This window comes from Pararge aegeria, chromosome 7 (genome assembly GCF_905163445.1).
Source record: "Pararge aegeria chromosome 7, ilParAegt1.1, whole genome shotgun sequence".
NCBI lineage: Eukaryota > Metazoa > Arthropoda > Insecta > Lepidoptera > Nymphalidae > Pararge > Pararge aegeria.
In genome coordinates, this window is record NC_053186.1 from 8,183,953 (window position 1) to 8,208,331 (window position 24,379).

A 24,379-nucleotide genomic window follows, 5' to 3' on the forward strand; every position below is an offset into this window, starting at 1 on the left:
ATGTGACACCTTAAGTGTACCTAAATACAACAACCAAGTTTAATGTACAAGTAGAGAAAACAATTTTATGATTAAAATAATAGTAATCCTTTTTTTTTTTTTTTTTTTTCGATTTAATTTATTTTTATTTTTAAATAAAAACCATTGTGCTAATTTGTTTGTAAACAAACCTCGTAACTTAAATAAATGGACAGTTTAGGAACTAACACCTAATTTGGGATGATCGTTTTGGTAGGTGCATGCTCATAAAGTTATGTTGGTCTCAAATAATTCTCAATAAATCTACACAATTATTCCATAATATTATTATTTTTTGTAAATATTGTTATTTGCAATTATCTATCACACAACTATTCGTTTAAAAGAAACTACTACAAGCATAACATTAGAAATCATTACTTGTTATTGCAAGTTGTGTAGCATGTAAAATTCTTAGATGAGAATGATTTTATCGAAAAAGAAATGAAATAATTAATGTTTTGTGTATAAATTTGCAATAGACACAACATAATGCTAAGATTTATCAACATTCAAACAATGACAGCACTATTTTTAGCACAGTCAATTTGAGGTTTGTTCTCAAACAAATTCGCACCATTTTATACAAATTAAGGATATAAAAGGAAATAATACAAAGAGATTCCTTTAACTAACAAACTTACAATAATAAAATTAACTATAGTCGTAAAAATGTAATAGGCCCGTTTTGACATTTGTGCAAGACCATAGAATGTAACTTGGAACGAAACTGAAAGAAACCAAAAAATAAAAATCAATTACATACAGTGTTTTAAAAAATACGTAAATTTTTTTGGGAAGTTAAATAATACGAAATAATATATCGCGAGTATTCTTTTTGCGCTTACTTCATAGTAGCATGCAATTTATAATTGTTGCGAAACGTTCCGAAAACAGTTACGTTCTCAGTCTTTTTTTTTTTTATACTAGAGCTGTAACCATTTTTTTACTGAATATCGAAATGATATATTGTGTAGTTATTTTTACTGCAACGAATGAGCTTGGTTCTCAAAATGGGTTCTAAATAATGAGTCTGAGTTGATGTATCTGACCAAGCGGCACATGACTGAAGCGTCCCCGCGCGCACTGCGCAGTTTTTCGTTCCTCATCTTGTAAAGTTGACTGTGCGCTCGTTTAAGTAAACAATATTGATATATATTGTTTACTTTTACGTTAACTATGGCTCTTCTATTTTGGACATTAATTTAAACATAGTGATTTGACTCGATTTTTGTGTTTGTTTTTATATAGTACTAACTCTGTTTCAACATGTTGAAAAGTGGACGTATAATCAACAGCCAGTTACGCGTATTGGTTGTGAAGTTAAAGGAATACTTTGAACGAACGAACACTTTACAATACATAATAATATCAATCCAGTACTGATACAAACTTGAATTGATTTATCGTGAGTATCGAGTACAGAGTCTTATGGTTCCATAACTAGTTACGTCGCGATGACAAATGTCAAAACGGGCCTATTATATTTTTACGACTATAACCACATTACAGTTATGGACACATTTATATCATACATTTATATTTACAAATAAAAAATACACAAGTATCTTTAAATCTAACAGTAAGACATAAAGAGCCTTAACACACGGCGATATTTTCAAGCGCATCGGTTGTTTAATTTAATTAAGTTAGTTCATCAACAGACTATAACTTGTCACTGCTGTTAAATGCCTCTCGCAACGGGTTTGCTCGTAATCGCTTCACTGAGCAGACAGGTTGGTGACAGCATTAGTTGGTAGTAGTAGCACGGATAATGCTCCGTTATATTCCCTTTCTAACCTAACCTAACCTAACCTAACACCAACGGGCAGAAGAGGGGTGGTGATAATGTATTCTTATCTGCCGTCACCACACGGCATACAAGTTAGATCATAGAGCCATAGTAGACTAGTTCGATGGAGACGCATACAAACCAGGCAGTTTTAAAGTGAAACACTTTTGCAAGCTCCTACGCCGCAAATAGTGTCATCATCTAGTAACGGAAGAGCTGGTTATTATTACCGCAAAAATGAGCCCGATTGTTCAGCGTGCAATTTCAGCCAGATTTCCTGTGGCATATTGAGTTATTTGATATAAATAATCGACTCGGTAGAAACTAGTGGTGACATATTTGAGAGGTTCAGAAGTCATATGTGTAATAGGATTATTTGGGACCTAACAATGAAAAAGTTTCATCAATGTGTTACTATACAAATGATGATTTTCTTAAATAAAAGGAAGAGGAGCCGAGCGAATGAAGTAATAGGTTGGTGGGACGACGCGACGCGGCAGGTCAGCATATTTTGTGTAGAAAGTCTGATTAAAATTCGTGTGGAAATAATTTATGTATCAGAAGTTGTACATTAGGGGTTCCCCGCGAACGAAGTCGCATCTATATACATTTTTATGAAAAATACAATTAAAGTGAGCTACGGTTACAGATATAACTAAGCTATAGATGCAGATAATGCCGAAATGCCCGAAAAAAAAAAGTAAAGGCCCGCTTAACTGGAAGCCTTTTTACGCTAAATTGCTCGGCTGTGTCGATAGAACTTGAACTGGCTGTGGCCAAAAACACATACCAGACTAGCGACCTCACCCGGTATTGAACCTGCGACTTCTTAAGTCCTTAATTATGACGTCTAATTATTTGCAAAATACGCGTGAAAATATCTATCGTGTGTTTCGGATAAATTTTTTAAATTCGCATTATTTCATGAACATAAGTACCTTAATTTAATATCACAATTTATTTAAAAAATAGTAATTTATTATACACTATTAAAGTAGTCATTAATAAAATCACACCTACTTGGGATTTTAATATTGCGAATTAATTCATGTGATACAAATTGATTTGACACAATATTTTACAAGACACTTGTAAAATAATATAATAGATTATACATTGGTGCTAATCCAGAATTCTCTCAATTGACAGGCCTAAATTAATTCAGTGATTTGTGTACCAATTAGCCCCATTAACAATGTATTTAAATAATTAACAATCATCAAAATTTTAGTCTACAAGTCAATGTGACTTTTAATTATTTCATAACAATAAAATAATATGACAATAATATTATTTTATGCGATATATTATCATATTACAGGGCATTCCTTTATTACACAGGTATAATATTAAAGAATCTACACAAGTGAAAAATTTAATTTCAGTGATCTTCGATTAAAGTCATAGTCAAAGTAGTAAGTTAAATAAGGGATAACTAAGAACTTCAGCTCTCTTTAGAAATCAGCATAATGTGTAATGTATGTAAGATTAAGGTTAGAGCTTGAAACTTACTAAACTGGAAGACAACTCGTCTTATAACAATCGGTATATATAAATCCATGGTATGCCACACGATGCTGTCCGGTACCGCAACGCCCGAACACTGTGTGGATCTGCCTTAAAATACAGGTTTTTTTGTCTTTAATAAATTACTGACGACCTACGCCCGTTTATAATTCTGTTTAGGCGCGAAAATATTTTAGCCAATCATAACGCACCACATTGTTCCGCCGCTATGTAACGCGAAAATAAATTCGAAAATCTAAACGTAAAACAACAAGGTCTGTATTTGATTAGTGTTTATTATAGTTTTAAGCATCTATTAGATAACTTTTTATGATGAATGTTATTAAACTAATAGAAGCTATTAAAGAACAGTAACTAAGAAGAATTTGTAGTTACCTCAAAGTAAATATTAATTTATTTTCGGAGATAATATCAGGTAACATCTAGAAAAAAAAAAAAAAAACATTTAGAAAAAAAAATCTCATGCAGGTACACAATTGAACTAGCAATTACTTTATTATACTTTGAGCACTTTTGCATAACTAAATTTAGCTATCCTTCAATTACATGATTATTTATTGGCGGCGTACATTTAGTATTTACAAAATTAATTTCACAGAACTATACAGAATACTTTTATATCATAGACCTAAATTAATTCAAATATACAATTATCTTGCTTATGTCCCGCAGCTGGGTATAAATAAGCCTTTGCTTTCATATGAGATATGAGATATGGCTTTTACTTTATATGAAGTATTGATACCATATTATTTGTTGTGAAATGGACAATACTTGCACTGTGTTGCATTTGAAGTTATTAATATGAGCCTAAGTTCATATTAATAACCTAAAATCAAGCTGTGAATAGGTTCTCAAGTATTGGTCAATTTATGCTTAAGATTTTAACAGAACTTGAGAACCTGTTCTAAACTCTATTTCGGTTATAATTAATATGGGCCATAAATTACATCTTACATTCCTTACTATCAATTTATAATTTCACAAAGTTTCCGCTTTCTCTTACAAGTTTAAATGAGTAAGAGTTTGAAGTATTAGTAAGGAATATCGATCTTAGACCCTCCGCGCTGCTTCGAGGTAGCAGTGGATATTAGAGGCCCGATTGTCATAGTAAAATGTGAACACAACCAATGGTTGGCTCTGCAAATTTATATGAAAACTGTATTGTTATTTGATACAAGTTTTTCTTGTTGTCATAACGACTAATACCCTATAGGCATAGTAGTACAAAACACATTGGAAGTTATGCTTTTTTAAATAACTTTACATTATAGAACACAACCCTGATAGTTCACTTCCCTTTTGCACGGGTGGGTGCCTACTGAACTGGACACCTTCTAAAGAGGGCTTCAAGTTATACACTAATTCTGGCTCTTCACCGGGTGGCAAAGGTTCCTCGTCAACACTTATGTCTTCTAGCATCTTGTCATCATGATTGTTGATGAATGATGGAATGCTCTTGGAGATGTTGATCCGGATGCCCCCGAGGGGGAAGGCGGATGCTGGTGCCGCGTCATCGAGTTGCATGTTGCCGTCGATAGACGACGTCACTGTGTTGTGTGTTGTGTCGATTGTGGGTGGGGTGCTCTCTACTTCTGCTGTTATTATGGGCTCATCATCTGCAAAGATTAAATAAAATAAATTGTTAACTAGCAACTACTGGTACTATAATGGGTTAGGGCCGTAGTCTACCATGCTGGTAAAGTGCGGATCGGTAGGCTACACCCGCCGTTAAGAACATTACGGGGAACTCTCAGGCATGCAGGTTTCCTTCACGATGTTTAAAGCAAGTGATATTTAAATTGCTAAAATTGAAAACGCACATAACTCCAAAAAGACTCAAACACTATCTCCTCGAAAGGAAAGCCGATGACTTACCCACTAGGCTATTAACGCTTCACCGCTATCGGTCAGTCTTACCATTTAAAAAACTCGAGGGAATCGTCAGTTTTCCCGGGATAAATTAAGATATATATTCATCTACAAGAAGCAAGCTATGCAGAATTCAAAATTCTAATATAACTGACCTAATTCCCTATTCATTTATTATTTATAGCAGGTCAAAGTCTTACCAGGGTCGATTGGCTCTTGTTTGACCTTGATTTTAGCGAATTCCTCCTGGTGGGTTCGGTCACGGGTGGCGCGTTCGGCCACTGTTTCATCGTCTGTATCCGCATCCTCCACTAACACCTGTTCGACTGGTTCTGCTTTTAAAACCACGTCATCTTCATCACCATCGTCCTCATCGATAGCGTCCACCTGTGGGAACAAATAAATTACTGTATTAGGAAGATATCACTTCTGGATATATTTTTAGATGTTAGAAGGTAGGTAGCACTAAGGAGTGCTGCATAAGTATAATCGTGTGTTCTTTAAAATGTAATAGTTTTTTATCATTAATGATTTTTCTGTAGTAACAAATTTCACTTAATCCTTATTTACTATCTATTAATCTTATAAGACGTCTATCTGGTGTGACTTATATGTGAAGCACCTTCTTCCCCATTGCATTACTCTTGCAATCTCGATCCAGTAACTTATCAGATCACAAAGGTCGCCCATGATAAAAATTGAGCAGATAATCTGCACTCCAGTATACTGAAATAACCAAATCCTTGTGGACCAAAATGGCAAGAAGCCAGAGTAGTAATGCCTGTTACAAAAACATAACTTATGATACACGTATTTTTTTTTACATAAAGAATATTTGGAAAAGTTACCTCTACTGGCTGTACTGGCTCGGGCTCCACAACTTCGACCACATCCTCGTCGTCGGACTCTTCTCCCTCGTCTATGTCTTTGATCTCGATAGGCTCTGCTGCCTTGTCTTCTTCGACCTCCACTTGCGTTTCTTCTTCTTTCGGGGGCTCTTCTTTTGTGAGGGACGCCTAGAGTATATTATCGCGATTAAAGGACAAAATGATTTGTTAAACAAACATTACGCTTATAAACGTGAACACCTTCGAAATAATCGTCATTTGCAATTGATGCGATGATATATATAATAGATGAACGAGCAACAAATGCGAGCTTGATTACAATGCGCAAGCTCAAACATTATACTGAACATGATCGCGGTTAATTGTGACTAATATTACTAAGAGGCAGTTCATATATTTAATTTTAGTTTTACATGTTTTTATTTTATCTCAGACTATGAGAGACGACGCCTGTACACTGCAGTGGGGCATTGATAAGTTGAGGGTGATACCTTATAGTCCTGCAAGCACAGCGGATGGTAGTACTGCGACTCGTGGCGCACGGAGTTACGTAGATGCCACTCCTCACGGTCCTCGTTGTAGAACTGCTGGAAGCGATCCCCACACAGCGCACAATGATGCTGCGGCGCTCCGGCGGCCGCGCTCGGGCTCTCCTCCGTGTCGCTTGGGGGCTCCTCCTCCGCACCGCCAGTTTCAAACCAGTTCTTTTCTGTATGTAAGAAGAATTGTGTCATTAGAGAATATAAAAATAACACATGCAGGACTTTACATGTGGTACAAGTGAAATTCTAATAGGATCATCACAATACCCATCACGTGTGTATACTTATCAGTTGTATGAAAGTACATTATAAATTTAACTACACAAAGAGTGGTATATGAGCCGTCCAACTGACGTTTACACTATCATCATGTATACTTCTCTCTACATTAATACTTGCTTCTCGTACCAATACATATATAGATACTCACCACGTTCCTCAAGATCTTCAAGTTCCTCGTACTGCAGCCAATCCGAGAGATCGTAATGCCAGTGTCGGGAGTGGGCCCGTCTTGCTGAATCCCGTTCCCGTCGGTTCTGCCGGAAGTGCCAGTCCAAGTGTTGCGAGTAGCGCACCGTATGCTCCGGAGGAAACCGAGCCCCGCACCCGCTGCATTGCATCCCGCCGTATAACTTGGCAACGATTGCCGGTTGCTTACTAGAAACAAGATACATTCACTTTATTGTACGCTTCAACTTCAAGTAATATTTGATAACCAGTTCTTTTTTAAAGTAATAGTTTCCTGACCAAGCAGATTGCCCACCTGATGTGGAAAACATGCAAGAAGCATTTTACAAAGCGCCGGCCTGTGACCATCAACCTGAGGCGGAGGTGACAAGCCTCATACGTATGTAATTACACCGGCAGCTCTACTACTATTAAAAATGCAACTCAAAGGCGATCTAATTTTATGCTGTGTTTCGGGACGACTGCAGAAAGAGTATTTAATCTAGGAGTTTTTTTGCAAACCAAACTCTGTATCGTCAAAATAAAATGGACAAAATGTCACCCACTTTAGAGTAGAAAATCCTGTACTTTGATTTTTGTTTTACAAACGTTCAGTCAAAAGTAGGAGCTAAAGAATAGGCAAATTTGAGTTTTCATGCAAAGCAGATAAGATCCATTATGTTCAAGTAAATCCTTACTCGAAAACGACTCGAGGCTACGCGCTGCTTTGGAGCCATGCAAACGAGTTGTATGTCCGTTTTCACTATCGACGAACATGGCAATGCCTAAGTAACGTCCAAAGAACATTCCTAGACATACATTTATCTCTCATCAATCGATCCGATATCGATCGACATGATTATTGCCAAAGGTCTGGTATTTGTGTGTCAATTATCATATTTTTAATTTTTCGTATGGATTAAAGATTTTCGCAACGCCGAATCGGTGTCGTAACTACAGATGGTGTCTAACGTCGTTAGTCATCATATAAGAGTTGGTAAAACGCATCTTCTTCTTCATCTTTCTTTACGCATCACTTATACCATTAGGCATCCGATTCAACTGTGTTACTAGGTTTAGTGAAAACGAGCAGTAGAAGCCTTTTACAAAAGTATTAACTGTAAAAGGCTTTGTGTAAGTTTATATCAATGACCTTGGATATATAGAAGCTTGTTATCTAAATAGATCTGTAAAATATAATAGAATAAATAATAATAATAACAAAGTGCAAAGGCTAATTTATGACTAAAAGTGATCGAGCCGATTTAAAGGCGAAAAATGGATGGTGCATAAAGTAAAAAAAAATTAAGGTCTACATTACTATGATGCCGATGTATTCAATATTCATACTTACACTTTAAGTGTTTGTGATTTAAGCAAATCAACTCTATGCATCACACTCTTGTCTTCCTTAAGGTTATCTTCTTCGGTATCATTTTTGACCTCCTGCTTAGTTTCATTGACCTGCGGCACGATACCAGTCGCCACCAGCTTTGCGTACAGGTCGTTAACGTTTATGTTGCCAAGAATTGGAATAATTGGTGGTGGCTTCTCTTCTGAAGGCGTTTCTAAACCGGGTATTTTATCCGGCTTTGCAAATAATGGCTCGGTTGAGCTGTATACTGAGTTGGACGCGGGCGCCATGCTTGTTGGCATCAGACTAGCTAACATGTCCAAACCTGTGTGAACATTAATTTATTTTTAATTTATTATGCAATATAGCGAGAGACTTTTGATTTGGTTAGGTCATATTTCTAAGGATAGCGCATTTGGTAGGATCTCGTCTTCATTTTCGGGGAGGGGCGAGTTCGAATCCCAGCACACACCTCTAACTTTTCTAACTTATGTGCGATTTAAGTAATTAAAATATCAATTGCTTCAACGGTGAAGGAAAACATCGTGAGGAAATCTGCATGCTTGGGAGTTCTACATTATGTTCTCAAAGGTTTGTGGAGTCCACCAATCTGCACTGGGCCAGCGTGGTGGACTAGGGCCTTATCCCCTTCTCACTGTGGGAGGAGACCAGTGCTCTTTAGTGGGCCAGTAATGAATTGATGTGATGATCATGATGATATTTTTAAGTATACACACCCAATTTGCATTATTTTCTTATTTTTAAGAAATTCTATCGAATTAGTTCCATTAAAATATCTCATTTATATATGTATTGTATATAGTATTATTGCAAATTGACTAATAAGCAGCTGAGAAATTTAGAAGTCTGTTTAAATAATGTATCAAATATTAGTGATATATTTTCAGAAAATACACTACGAGACCATAAATTACAGTCACATGTTGCATTTTTTTTTGTTGTACGTTTGTTGTCATATTATAAGAGTATATATAATAAGCAGATGACGGAAGGTATTGAATATCGCCTTACCTTTCATCTCCCCTTCGGGACTAGGTGCTTTTGGTGGCATTTCTATCGGAGCTATTTCATCTGTTTCCATTGGAGTAATAACATCATTTTTCTGTGGTTCTGGCTCTAGAATTAGTGGTTCCAGTGAAGGCAAAGAAGTACCTACACTTCCTTCCATTTCAGCAATCTCTACTTGACCAGGCCTTATATTCTTAGGCAAAGCCGAGAAACGGACAAACAATTTCTCCCCTCCAACAAATATCGGTTTCGGAAGATCACCAAACTCAACTTTAAACGGTTGCTCATTAATAAGTACGGTTTGCAAAGCATCCACGAAACGAATCGTAAAGAAGTTTCCATTTACATGGAATTTCTGCACTTTCGCGTCCAAATATACCGGACAAATATTTGTCGCATTAACTATAAGGTTTATCTTTCCCGCAACTAAATCAGTTCGCTTTTCTTTACCGATATCTACTTGAGGTAAAGGTCCCTCCAAATGAACCAAGCGAGGCTGCCCATCGATTACCACGCCTAGTGGCTGGCCGCCAAAGAAACATTCGTACCATCGACCGTTTATGTACAACTCTCTTGTTGGTGCTCCAAATCTGATATTAAATACTTGATCTTCTATTTCGACTTGCTTATAACCTTCATTGAACGACAGAACAACAGAATCCTTATTATCGAAAGTAACTCTCCGGCAACCTGGCCAGAATTTAATCTCACGGGGATCATCCCAATCCAACATTATAATGGCTGTCTCCCCATAGAATCTTATCTCTCTAGGTATCCCGTCGATTTGTATTGTTTTAACAGGATCCATGTCTATGAATTCCAGGATATTGAAATCGGTGGGTGGAATAATATAGCCGGGAGTGCCAAGTGGAGGCGGCGAACGCGAACGTTCGTAACGTTTTAAGGGGCATTCTCCTTGGCACATTCCGAGTGTAGGGGCTGGAAGAAGTGGCATTCTAGGCTCGAATGTTGGCCTTGGAAGTCTTTTATCAAATTTTCCTCTAAAGAATGGGGGTGGCATAGGGCCTCTAAAACGCCTTGGCCCGAATTCTTCCAATCTGGGCCTCTGTCCCCTCCACATTGGGAATGGTCCCATAAACATCGGGGGCATCATTGGTGGTCCAGGGAACGCACCTGGTGCCCCGATCTCCATGTTTTCTATAAAGGGATTCATCCTCATATCCGAATCTTGAAAGTGATTCTGGTTATTTTCAAGCATAGGCTCCACGTAAACAGGTGGTTTTATTCTCTCGTCAATATCACCAAAATTGTTTCTCTCCGATGGCGAAGACTTCGGCGAGGGTACTTTATTATCCTCATGCAAATGTGCTTGAAGTTTTCTTTTCGATATTTCTAGAGATTCCCTCTGTTTCGCCTCTTTCAGCTTTAGTTTCTCATTTAGTTGCAAGACTTGGTACATCAAAGTGTTGTATTGATTCTTATCCAATTGTCCGTCCGTAAATTGTTCTTTGGCCTGATTCATGATTATCGATATAGTTCTCTTATGATCTTCCGCATCAAAATCTTCCGCGTTTTCTGTTCTAACGTCGGTTTCTTCCACACTGAGTGTACGACGTCGCTCCTTTTCCACACCTAGGAAATGACAATTTAAAATAAATAAAACTGCCCGTAAATTTAAATAAATCATGATTAATTAACATTAAAAATGTTAAATATACTTACTTGGTGATTTGCTGAACAATAGAGGTCGGCCGAGTCCGTCTTTAACCTTAGTCGCCTCCGCTAATTTTGCTCTTACAAGATCTAACTTCGAGGGAGTTTTCTTTGTGGGCTCTTCCTTTTCTTTAACTTCGTTCCAGTCTTTTCTTGGTGATCTAACAGGGGAGGCAATCATATCGTCACTATCATCTGCAATGTCGTCTTTTGTTTCGGCTAAGACATTATTTTCAGTGATGGAAGGCGGCGGCGGAGCATTTACTTCTTCAACTTGTGGTAGTTTGCGAAGATCGACATCTTCGTTGCCGAATAGACTATAACGCAAAATAATAACAAATAAAGGTGCTTATTAGAGAAAATCTGCAATCGTAACTGGGACAGAACTTTACACGCTCAGCTATAAACAACATATTATTTTCATATAAACAGCACATAAAATACCGAAACCATAATAGAATTAGATATCGCTTTAACTAAAATAAAAGTTGCCCGTAAAATGTTGTGACCCTTCGTCCTAATTTACGAATATAATCTTGATATTATTATGCTTTTTTATAAAGTAGATAATACATTATTAGGACGACCGGCAGATAACTTTTGTAGGCCCACGTTATACGATAATTCTAACATTATGGATTTCATTGATGCAAAACGGAACGTGTAACCTTAATAATTTGTGAAATAAACTTACATATCAAATTTGTCAAGCTTGTTCTTTTTTACTTTCCCTTCAAGCGACTCCGTCGAAGGCCTCTTGAGTGCGACAGGAGCAGCTGTTTCTGTAATAACGGGTAAAACCCGAAGATCGACATCTTTTGTTTCTGCAACTATCTCTGGTGGATCTGAAAACACGACTCTATTTATTGTAGTCTTAAGTTTGTTTAATTACTCCATACCTTTTACCTGGTCCTTCTGTACTCCAGCAAGAAACTGCTCAACAGTGAGTTTTAAATCACTTTCTTTAGATTTTAAGTCAAATTATCCATGAGTATGAAATCCCACTGGATCTTATTGCATATTGTCTGCATGTGATGTTTAGTCCTAAATTCTAATGCAATTTATATTTAACTTCTCTTTAATTATCCAGTGAGCTGATTACTAACTGATTGAGCTTACTAGCCGGGCTAACAATGACAATTGTCTACTCAACTATTCACCTGTTACAGATTTTAACTAAGATGGGTATGTTAAACAGAATAGACGACTTGAATAATCAGAATTTATACAAGGTTAAAAAGGGGGAACTGGGACACGGTCCATACAATGTATCACTGATACACGAATATAGAAATTATTATAGTACCAAACAACGTATTTATCAAATAAAATGCCAACCACAACAAACCCTTACTCAAAATCAACAAACACACGTGTATGAGTGTGTAAATTATTGTTTAAATACTTTATAGGGCCGTAACCTTCTTATCATAGTAATCCATGAGCCAGTTTGATTTAATTTTATTTTTATTGTAATAACTAACGGACCTAATGGTAAGTGCAAACCAGCCGCCAAAAGAAGCAACACTTCGCAGGGTATTCGAGGAACACATCTTGCGAAGTGTCAATCTGAGGGGTAGGTACAAAGTATCATGTGCTGGTAATTACACCGGCAACCTAGCCCTTCAGACTAGAATACAGAAATGCTGCTTTGCGGCAGAAATAAGCATCGCGGACGAGCTCTGTCAAGAAACCTCAAAACTCATTATGGTTGTCACTACGTGTTTTTTTTTTTTCCAATTTTACAAACTTTTCTTTAGTATCCCCTTTTCAACTAGTCTGTATAAATTATACATCATGTTTTTAAACTAGTTGCAGTAGAACAACTTTGGTGCTATTATAATTTGTGTCCCTATCACGCACGAGTTGAGTTATCAGAGGGTTAACAATCATAATCACTATGATACTATTGCAACAGAGTAGCTTCGATCAATAGGTGAAGATCAGCTGACAATCGTACATCGTAAAAGCCGGTATCGTGCTAAATCAGACTAGAACTATAAATGTATTAAATATACGGTCACAGGGATTTATAAAAACTTAAGCCCTAAGTGTTAAATGCTAATTATTCTGAAATATTAGGATTATAATTTAAGAGCCTAAATCTGTACGTAACACATGGATAAAACTAAATAATGTATTTGTTAAAAACCTTAGCTCACCTTAATAATGAACTAATACATTAGAGGCAGATCTCATTTTGGGCAATTAACTTATAGAACAGAGCGTACGTGTTGCCAGTCATAACTTATTGCTGGCAAAAATGGTATCTTACTGTAAAGAGACCTCATTAACATCTCTTACGACCTTGTACTGACCGTGACTCCCATCGTACATAGAGTACTTTGGAGTCCCAAGTAGCAACAAACACATTATAAAACAAATTGTAACTCAGTGTGTTATTGTAATTGTTACTAGCAGCACAAAACCGTAACGGTGGAAGTCCTGAACAGTGCGATGAGCTTTAAGATGTAAGTTTATCCTTAAAAGATGTTAGAAATTAATCGTGAGTGACGAATTATATTTACTTACCAATAATACCGTTACATATATTTTTAACAAACTTAAAAGGAGAGGGCGACTATCATATGGATGCAATAAAAAACTACTTATTTTAATCAACAAAAATTACAACTTGCTAATACAATTTACACCTCGACCTCAAATTCAGCATTGGATGGATGTTTGTTGATAAATGAAAGCTGGAAGGGATTCAGTCTGTCGGTGTATCGACGAAATCAAGGGTATCGTCACTGGCATATATTATCCCGTATGTATATCTTAAGTAATTAATTACATCAAAGAGATATCATAACACACCGGATTTTCGCAAAGCCTGAAGTCTGTTTAATAAACGAAAGTTCACAAAATATCAGAAATATTAAATTAGCCTGCCTATTTAAACTGCAAACGTTCGTTGATGAACTGGACACTTCTAAGCTTCAAAACTGAATCTGGTGTTTCACAGGGTACTATTCGATCGCCACTACGATTCAATATCTACATCAAACACATAATTTGGAAGAATGGGATGAAGGTTTATTTGTCGAAGGAATAAAGATGACTGAATAATAATCAACGGGGATAGTAATCCAATCCAAAATGCTCTTGAAATTAGACGTAGACGTCTAACGTAGAATACAGTCTGTATTCTACGTTAGCAGTAAAAAAAACTTCAAAAGATAAAAGGATCAACAATACTAATAAGGTTAGACTAATGAGGTTATTTGTCGTTTGAATCTGAAATCAACATGGAAAACAGGTCATAAGGTCGACATAATGGTTAGGATACATAAAATTAGGTAAAAGCAGTTTGTTTAAAAAAAAAACGGTTATTTTGGGGAACAAAATCCATAATATTTGTGGCTTTCTTGTGACCGTTGATTGGTGGCTCTTGTTTGATCACGCATTTAATAAAAACGCCGCGAGGAACGGATTCTTTCTTTTACCTTAATTAATATCGGTTATTTCGAAATTGCTTTAACGATTTGACGACAAAACCGCCGGAAAACCGTTGGTTCTGTTAAAATAAAAAGTGACCCATAAAAACTATGTTGATTTCTCTCGCATTTCTTACAACTGCAAAAAGTAAAAAGAATCGCGGATTCAATCTAGAGCCGAAAACTGAAAACTGAAGCTATTCACATAATCAAAGTAAAATAAAAAAATATATTGTTATAACAAGTACATGAAATGAGTATCAATAAATTATATTCTTCAAGAAATATTAGTTCAATCGTATAATATTCCAAGAATTTAAAAATAATATATGAGCTAACGTTGGTACTCTAATGTTAAACATTTACAGATATAGAAATACCACAAATGCGTTTGCTCACCTTTTGAAGAGTCGGTTATCTAACTTGAATGTTCAAATATCTAAAAACTGGACGTTGGAATAATGCAGTAGAATAAAAATGTCGAAGACCAAAATAACAACTGAAATCTACATTATCTCACTGAATTGACTGAACATTATTAATGCAAATTAATCGCATCTTTTTCAGGAAGTGTCTGGGATCGATTAGAGTAATAAATAGTGCGTGTAGTCGTCACAATAGTACATTTTCAAAATTATCTGTTGACCTGGTCCAGGTGTGAAGTTCAGCGGCCATTCATCGTCGTTGGTACTCGCCAAGTTGCGCGTCGTTCGCATACAAATCTAGCAGTAGCGAGACTCGACTTAAGCGCACGATACACGTGTTCCCGCGAGTCTAATACACAGTATACTATCAATGTAGGCTTAGATTTTTACGCTCTTTCTGGATTCTAACGCTGTTTTCATAATAAAAAACACATTTGCATAAGTGAAGGAATTAATTATATTTGTGGTTAATTTCCTACACGTTGTATGAAATTTAGCTGCAAATATAAATTTGTCACCTTAAATCGACATCACGATTTTTAGATCCCAATAGATATTCCGTAAACTGTTTCAGGGTGCGGGTCTCACTAGCACTTTGACCTTCCAACCTTGACTATTTAAGATGGTGGATTTGATAAAGCACTAAACATTGTTCCTAAATGCAAGTCCTTAAGTCTTTAGCTCCAGATAAATTTAGATTTTACTAATCAGCTATAGTCAGATCACTAATCCTGTGCATTGATAAACCATGTTGTTTTGCAAATAAAGGGCGAAATGTAGGTATGAGCTACCTAGACATTAGAGTATTGGTATAGCTATCACAAAATAATTAATACATACTGTACCATGAGAACTTACACTGTTTACACAAAAAAAAGTTGAAAGAACCTAAATTGCGTTTTTCTATTATCAAATAATTAAAAACATATTTGATAACAAAGTACGCGTTGTTTTATCAGCTCACTGGATATTTTGCTTGATGAAGCTTTTGCTTTGAGTGCAGTGTTTGAAACTTTCCGCTGTGGCCGATTAAGTCAGTATCAAGTTTTTTTTTTGATATATGATTAACATGCCTGTTTAGTATTCTTGAATAAATCATTACTTACGAAGTGATCCTTTTCGAAAACTAAGTGCAAAATATGATGCTCCTATTATTGAGCGTCTGAAGGAAATACGTTTTTTAACCGAGGTAAAAGGGTTCTGAGTCCTAAACATGTTAATATGAATACTCCAACAATTGGTATATATTTTATTTGCACACAGTGTTTTGTTGTCTTACATCCTAATATCACAGGTATGCGCGACTAGGCGTCCGTGTTAATTCTAACCTCGCATTCTAAAGAGAGATATCTTACTTGTCGACTCTTCGGCGGGACTGGGTTCCTCTTTCTCTGTTATCTCCGGGCTCTCCGATTTCTCCTTGTTCCGCCTCATGTAGCGTTCCTTGTGGTAGTTCTTGAGCTCCTTGAAAGCTACGACTTCTGATTCAGTGATTTTCTCGTCCACCTCCATACGCTCTTTGGCTTTTATCTTTTTGTCTTTTTCTTTTAATTTTTGTCGTTTCTCGGGGGAGGAACTCGAGCTGTCCTTGGCATCTCTCCGCTTCTTTTTGTCGCGGGGGAGATCTTTCTTTTTCTTGACCATTGGAGTTTGGGGGTCTTCTTTATTCCGTTGTATTTTAGGTATGGGAGGTAGTTTGTTGATTCTTTTAGGGTCGGGGATCTGTAGGCGGTCGATATAATCGGCGACTGATGCTTTCTCGTCGTCATTTTTCTCCTTCTCTAGTTTTTCTTTTTCCCTGTCTAGCCTGCGCTCCTCGCGCTTTTTGTTTCTGGCTCGGTCAACGCGAGGGTCGCGGGCGACGTCGGGGCGAACATCGATAGTTATGACGTTCTTCCTTTTAGTGACTCGTTGAAGAGGCTTGATATCGAACACGTTAGACGCGATGGGCGGGACGTCGTTGTCTAGGGGTTGCGAGAGTTGTGCGGCTCGAGAAGCCGGGGGTCGGCGCGTAAGGCGTGGATCACGTCTTGCGGCGGCAAGCACGCCGCTGACGGGCGCGATGCGACTGGACCCCGGCGATTTATTCACTGGCTGCGGAAAAATTAATACAACTTATGGGAGTGCCCGCACATAACTTGGCACCTGATACGTATACTGAACGGACATTTACGCAGACGCTAAAGAATACATCAAATTCTAATAATGAAAAGATATTGAAGAAATCCTTTTTTTGGTTTGAACGCGTAAATCTCTGAAACTTCTAAATATTCTCAAGGGATAAGTGTTATCGAATGTTATTCTTTTTAATCTGATTCTCGAAGGTCATATTATTAAAATCACGCTACGACCTTAGCAAACGTAATAACAGTGTGGGCGAGCGATGCGTTTCGGGGCTAGTGGGTATGTGTAGCTATTCTACGTATGAAAGTTTGTATAATGAAAAATTGACATACTGGATGCGGACTAAAGTCACGGGTAACCCCGCTACTTTTGTTAAAAAGGTCATTTAACCAAAGCGCAATAATTACGAAAAGATACCGTATCAGGTCTCAATTTACGTGCTACTTCTTGCAAAAGTTAGATATTATGCCTATTAATCTATTACTGACATTACTAATTAATTAAAAGGATTCATTTTTGTGTAAATCTGATAAAGCTCTTTGGAGGAAAGACAAAGCACTCAGTAACGTAATCATGTGTTGCTCAGCATTGATCAGCAAAATAGATTCTGTGGACATTTTACATTGTTGATTTGGTTTAAAACAAAATCCCAGTATTTCAGGGTTGTTGTATTTCAAACCTATGACTAATTCAATAGGATTGATAATAATAAATATTTTGAAATTTCCAAAGTTCCACTTCCAAAGAGAATAACTCTACAATGTCTGTAAGTTTATTTGTTAGAAGGTGAAATTTTTATCAAAATAGGCAAGTCTAAAAAAATGGCGACGTAAAATTAGCGAAATTGAAAAAAAAAACACCGAAATTTGTTGCTTTTTTGTTGCTAAAAAATTAATTTTTTTGCTCTAACCGATCGGATAAAATTTTTTTGACTTCAAATAGGCCGTTAGCGCTTTCAAACATTTTTTTATTAAGTTTAATTAAAAAATGAGAATATGGCCTTGTATCTATGTATTGATTACATTATTTCTTCGTATTGTATTTGTAAAGCCTAACTGATCTTGATTATTTGGCACAGAAATATCCTTCATCTCAGAGACATAGATTTTTTTTAAATCATAATTAAGGTAACTCTTGTGCACTGAGCACCTAGCTCAGTGCACAAGAGTTACACACAGGTGAAACCGAGAGCACAATAAGTTGGAAATACACACGTAATCACTGGATTGTTAGACTAGAAGTTCCTGATAAATTTAATGTGTGGATTTCTAAATAAGATATTGTATGTAGTAAGTTATTAGCGATGTTTGGTTGAGCTCTTAACACGACCTGTAGATTTAGTTCGTAGTTTGTTAACCAAAGAATAAATAGTTTCGCCAGTGCTGGTATTTAAATGGTGCCAGCAGCGTTGCACACGCCAGCAACAAACAAACAATCTATGATCTATAAGCTGTATTGCTTGTATATGATTCTCATTATCGTAGTAAGGTAAGTTAAACAAGATACATGCAAATTAGCATCGTTACAAAAGAAAATATATTAAAAGGCTAAAAAAGCCATGACATGTCACAATAACAGGCATTGTTGTAGTTAATTGGAGCAGTGCGCAGTGTTGAACTCTTATGGGGGAAGTGCATCGGGCCTTGCAGTTGCACACTTATTAAGAGGCTAAGAATGATGACTGATAATATAGAAATGAGCAACCAGTGCTTAAAACATTACCGTCCAATGACAGATAAGATCTTTCTTATAATATTGAATAAGTGAAATTTTACCCACAATCAAACCAAATTGAAGCTGGAATGGTATTTGGAATTGAGATAGCTTAAACCCTAAATTAACGTGCAGGCTACATTTTATTCTGGAAAGTCCCTGCAGGAATTATAACCAAATTCCATGTGGATTAACTGACACAAGACAGTTGCATCTACAGCCTGCAGATATAGCATAAATTTGGATGAAGATAGATTATACACTAACACATAGGTCATTATTAAATTCCAGAAAAATCTTAATTGAATGGATGTTTGCTAACAAACATCCATTCAATTAAGAATATAACAATCAACAATTTAACAATCTTTAACGCAATCCTACTAAACCAATTTTACTGAAATTTGAATGGAGATGGATGTATTGGATGTTACCTTGGATAAACACACTTTTTACACAGGAAAATGTTGTGTTGTTGATTTACGCAAAAAAAGATTAGCAAGCCTTTTATAATAAGAAACTTACCGGTCCAAGTCGCTGCTTGACGGATAGCGTGGGCTGTGTCGGCACGGAAGCGACTACGGGGCTCACCATCGCGACCGGCATTGTTGTCACAACCGGCACGCTCGGTGCCACCGCCACGCTCGCGACCGCAGTCGTCACCACTGGAAGCGTCACTGGTGGCGCAACCGGCGTCTGGAAATTTACACTTTTTTATAACTTTTGCAATTTCATAAAACACTATTTTTTAAATTCTGTAACTGCTATAACTTACGAAAATTTTCAAAATTAATCTACAAAAACACACGGAATTTTTCGTTTTCGATATCTCTCGAACGGATCGACCGATTTTGACCGGACCGGCGGCGATCGACGGGGTTTATCAAGCTTAAGAGCTGATTAGTTTTTAGGATCGATCGGTAGAACCGTTCAAAAGTTATTCTAAAAAAACAGTTTTTCATAATTTTTATTTTGGAGATTTCTCGGAATCTATCGGTCCGAATTGATCTCAAAATAGTAGAAAATGTAAGTTTAGTGAAGCCTTTTCGAATACCGCCAATCGCGAGCCAATCGATCAAGCAGCAAGCAATACATACATACATATAAACACACACACACACACACACACACACACACACACACACACACATACATACATACATACATACATACATGCATACACACATGCATACATGCATACATGCATACATACATACATACATACATACATACATACATACATACATACATACATACATACATACATACAGACATGATGACACCAACGCGGGAATAGTCAGAAAAGCTTTCTAGGACCTCATAACGTCGAGATCTGATGAAAACTCGATTTTCATAAAACGGGGTGAAACCAATAACTTCCCAACTTTTGAAAATTTTTAATTTTTTTAGCAGGAAGTTAAAAATACAAACACTATACATATATACAAAGAATGTTTCAAATTACATTTAGTTAGGTTTAAGAGGATGCAGCTGCCTGTACTAAGTTATGTTTCCTTACTCGCGTCGTAAGACACCAGCGGGAAAATGGTGGTGGATACAGCAGTATTCTTATCTGCTGTCACCACACAACACTTTGGCATTGAACTTACTCTAACTGGCATTAACTTACGCAAAAGATTTAAAGATGAAAAAAGTCATTCTATAAAGGCTTTAGTTTATATCCATTTTAAGGATCAACACAGGGTAAGTATTACCTTTTTAGTAATCTTTTCTGCCAACTGGAGCTGCCGACGCGTTTGCTCGAGCTCCATCTCTACCTTCTTGCGCTGCAACATGAGCAACTCTTGCTCCTTCTTGGCAAGGATGTTGCGCATCCTCTCTTCTTCCTCTGTCAAAACCCCTGTGCTGGTGGTTGGGGTCGCTGAGGCAGGCTGAGGAAGAGAAACTGTGTTATTTCAAAGATCAAAGATGAACTAAAAAATAAAGGTGATATAGATTGGGCAGATTTATGACTAGTTTTAACACATGATTTTGTCTGCATAGTCACTCCACCATATTTTTCAAAAAATATCATCTAGACATGTTTCAAACTGAAGGTAATGGAAAGTTATATTGTGCACAATATCTAGGTATAAGAAACAAGTAAGGTTGTTAGGTCTACGCGAGCTAGGGAGTCCTAGGAGCTACGAGAGATAGTCCTACTCATATTCATTTAAAATGCTGACATTAACTATTTGAAAATGCTGTTTCAATTTTACAAAAAAATATGGTGTCCAAATTATCTTTTAATCATAATTTTGAAACAACATCCACAACAGTAATTAATGTGTGATAAACCTTTTCCTAAAACTCAATTTACTGCTTTTACTCTGTGAAAGTTCAGATTACTTCTATATTTAAATATAAATGAAAACTGTACTAATGTCTTTTAGTTTCTGCTAATGCAGATAATGGAACAAAATATTAAATTAAGCAAGCAATTAACAACTTCAGAAATATATCAGAACTTACTGGTCTACATGACTGATTGATATAGCATACATATATAAAATATACACCAAAACATAATCAACTAAAAAACACCTTTTTCAGAAAATTTGGATTTACATGGATGTTAGACTGCTGGGGCTGCACTTGGATCGGCCATGCAGGGTCTATGAGGTTCACTTTAACATCCAGTTGGTATAATTTGGTTGATGGAAACACATCATGCCAAGTCTCTCGGAGCTTGAACATTTGTGAACGTATTTTCTCATCCACCTGTGAAAACAAACAATATTAATAAGTCTGTATCTTAAAAGTTATTAAAAATAATTTTAATTGATTATGATATAATTGTTAAGTTACCTGTTTGAAAGTCTTTGTAAACATGTTAACAATGCTCTGTGAAAACTTCTGTGTGTATGCTCCTCCAACATTCTTGATAATTGAGTCAACTAAATACAGTACGGGCAGCTTGATGTCTGCAGGAACCTGTGAGGAAACATACAGTCTAGTCCCAAGCCCAGAGGCCAACCCAGTATATACTGGCCTGTACCTTCAAAAATCTTGAGCTTCTGTGTAGTGAAATTATATTTCATCTGTTTTGGTGCAGGAAATAATACAAACATTGTTTTATTAACCCTTTAATTTTATTGATGCACAAAAATAAATAAGAAGTCAGTTTGATAAATGCTTTATTATACAATATCTTGGTACACAAGGTATGCATTTCATTTATTACATACCAGTGATGGTATATTAGTTATTTTGTGTTTAGAGTAGACAACAGGTATCTCCTATATTTTCTGATTAAAATAAAATGAAAATTCTGCAAAAGTAACATAATTAACAGATTTACAATCTGAAATACTAAGGAATGTATTCAAATGGAATTTTTAGAAGTATTAACAGTTTTGATAGTTCAATATAGTAAAATAACAAAAGTAACATCAGGTTCACAGAAATAGTCATGTAACTATATCTAAAATGTAGTTATATTTTTTATCCAGTTTATCATTTTTAGGAAAGATGGAGTTTATAAAATTACAAAAATTACATAATTTGTTTATAGTTTTGTTACTTGGGTCTTAAGAATTTGACCATAGACTGTTAAATACTATTCAGGTAGGTCAGCAGCGTATCTGTGGCAGGCAAGATTCAACATATTATCGATGAACTATATGTATTCAATACTTGACATCTTCCACCCATAATATACAGTAAGATGTGAGTCAGTACAAGTAGTATAAGTAGTTCTATTTTTAACAAGTTTTAATATTTCTGTTATTGATTGATATAAATATGGTCTTCTTCATCTATCATAGTATAAAACTTTTTGTAGTTTGACACAAATTCACTACAACAGGTACCACCACTACCAAATTATCCAAAGTTTGTTGATATTTTGACTTAAGCTTTTATTTTGATAAAATTCACTTTAAACAAGACAAACTAAAATAGCATACTGAAAATTTTAATGGCTAATAACGGCTTAACTTTTAATTGTGGATTTTCATATAATAAAATCTTGCAATCCCTACTCTTTACAGTTAGGGTAATATTCTTAAAACTTTTTTTACTAGAGAGTACCTATGCCCTAAAAGGAACCCACCAGCCAAGTTTCTAGATAGAAAGCTTTCGGCTCCCCACAAAAATGTCTACATTATTGACAATATTCTACATATTGCAAAATTTTTAGCTGTGTTCAGGCAGCCTAATATTTTCTGTGATTAGACAGTGGGGGGAACCCCACTTTCATGTTATTTATTGTTTCTTATGGTACTGTACTTTGTATTAAGTCGCAATGTGAGATGGTCGTAAACAGACTAGTTAGTAAGGCTAACAATCAAGACTACCATTTTTTAGTCCTTTTTGAGTGTGTAGACTTAATTATCTAAGTTTGGAGTTATTGAACGAGAGGAGTTGTTCGAAGTTTTTGATGGATTTAATCTAAATTACACTATAACTAACATCAAAATATTGAATATTGTCCGTTATCTAATCTAGTAAAAACAGATTGTAATCATTGGCAAGCATGGGAAAGACTGGTTTAGGAGATACCCGTTGGGTGCCAACTGGTTACAAATATCATGGTTTTCAACACATTGAACACAATACGCGCCTGTGGCCAAGTGCGTCACTCAGTGACACTTTCCCTTTTGCTCACATCAAAGCGTATCCCAACGCCGTTCGCCAAATTTAAAAATGCAAATTCACCTTCTCCAAATGCTTCTCCACTGTTTCAACGATAACTCCAGCGTGCTCGATGTTCTCTTCCGCGAGAATTGTTAACATATTTATCAGAGGTTTGCTGTTTACGGTTAGGTCCGATAAACTCGAAGCGTACTCTTCGGCTATTTCCTTTGCCATGGTGTTCACCAAGTTCCGATGCAGTCAATACCATTCCCAGAACTATCTTCAAACGCACATCGCTGCAATTAAAACAATATCCCAGTTACGTGGCTCGCCTTTTCAACATGGCGTAATTTTACATAAAGATATCGTAAAAACTTACGTTATCGCCGATAACAACGTGCACGCACTATGTATTGCACAATCGGATAACTCCACCTCACGTATAGAACTTGCACATATTTATCAAGTTCTTAAAATCACGTAAATCTAAGATTTAAAATAAAATTCATCAACTGATAAAATTTTTGTCTGCGTGCGAGAAGTTATTTCACTAACTAAAATGGCGGACTCTGAGTAGACAATGAGTATTCTATTTCCGCTTTATAATACTTTATGGTCTAACAACTTTTGATTCTAGGGTTTTTATTGATTCCTAGAGCGCTTGTGCAGCAACATACTGCATCTTTTCTTTTATAAATAAATATTAGAATCTTAAATGAAATATAAATTCGTCTTGAAACTGTTCAATAAGAGTAGTTACTAATTAAGAAATATAGACACCAGAAATCCAGCCTGTTGTTTGTAGGTAACCGAATATTAATATAAAAAAAAATCTAAAATGTATATAAAAAGAATATTCATAACATGAAACGATTGCCCAATCAATATGTTATTATTTAGAATCAACAAATAAAACTTAAAAATAATTGCACTTTTAGATAGTGGTTCACTAGTAACGAAACTCTGTTACCTCCGCATGCCTGCGCAAACATTACC

General features: G+C 36.1%; 1 protein-coding gene across 1 annotated transcript; it reads right to left on the bottom strand.

Annotated features, from left to right (window-relative positions):
* Positions 1–1,522: 1,522 nt before the first annotated feature.
* On the bottom strand, positions 1,523–23,942 carry LOC120625230 (pre-mRNA cleavage complex 2 protein Pcf11). Its single transcript, XM_039892229.1, has 16 exons — positions 23,763–23,942; positions 23,465–23,679; positions 21,614–21,739; positions 21,350–21,526; positions 20,521–20,697; positions 19,331–19,501; positions 16,324–17,062; positions 11,798–11,948; positions 11,113–11,420; positions 9,433–11,022; positions 8,401–8,725; positions 7,030–7,256; positions 6,549–6,766; positions 6,058–6,225; positions 5,410–5,596; positions 1,523–4,956 (listed from the first exon to the last, which is right to left on the bottom strand). Exons 2-16 carry the CDS (start codon positions 23,615–23,617, stop codon positions 4,601–4,603), a joined length of 5,073 nt encoding a protein of 1,690 aa, XP_039748163.1. The 5' UTR covers positions 23,618–23,679; positions 23,763–23,942; the 3' UTR covers positions 1,523–4,600.
* Between the last annotated feature and the right edge of the window lie 437 nt (positions 23,943–24,379).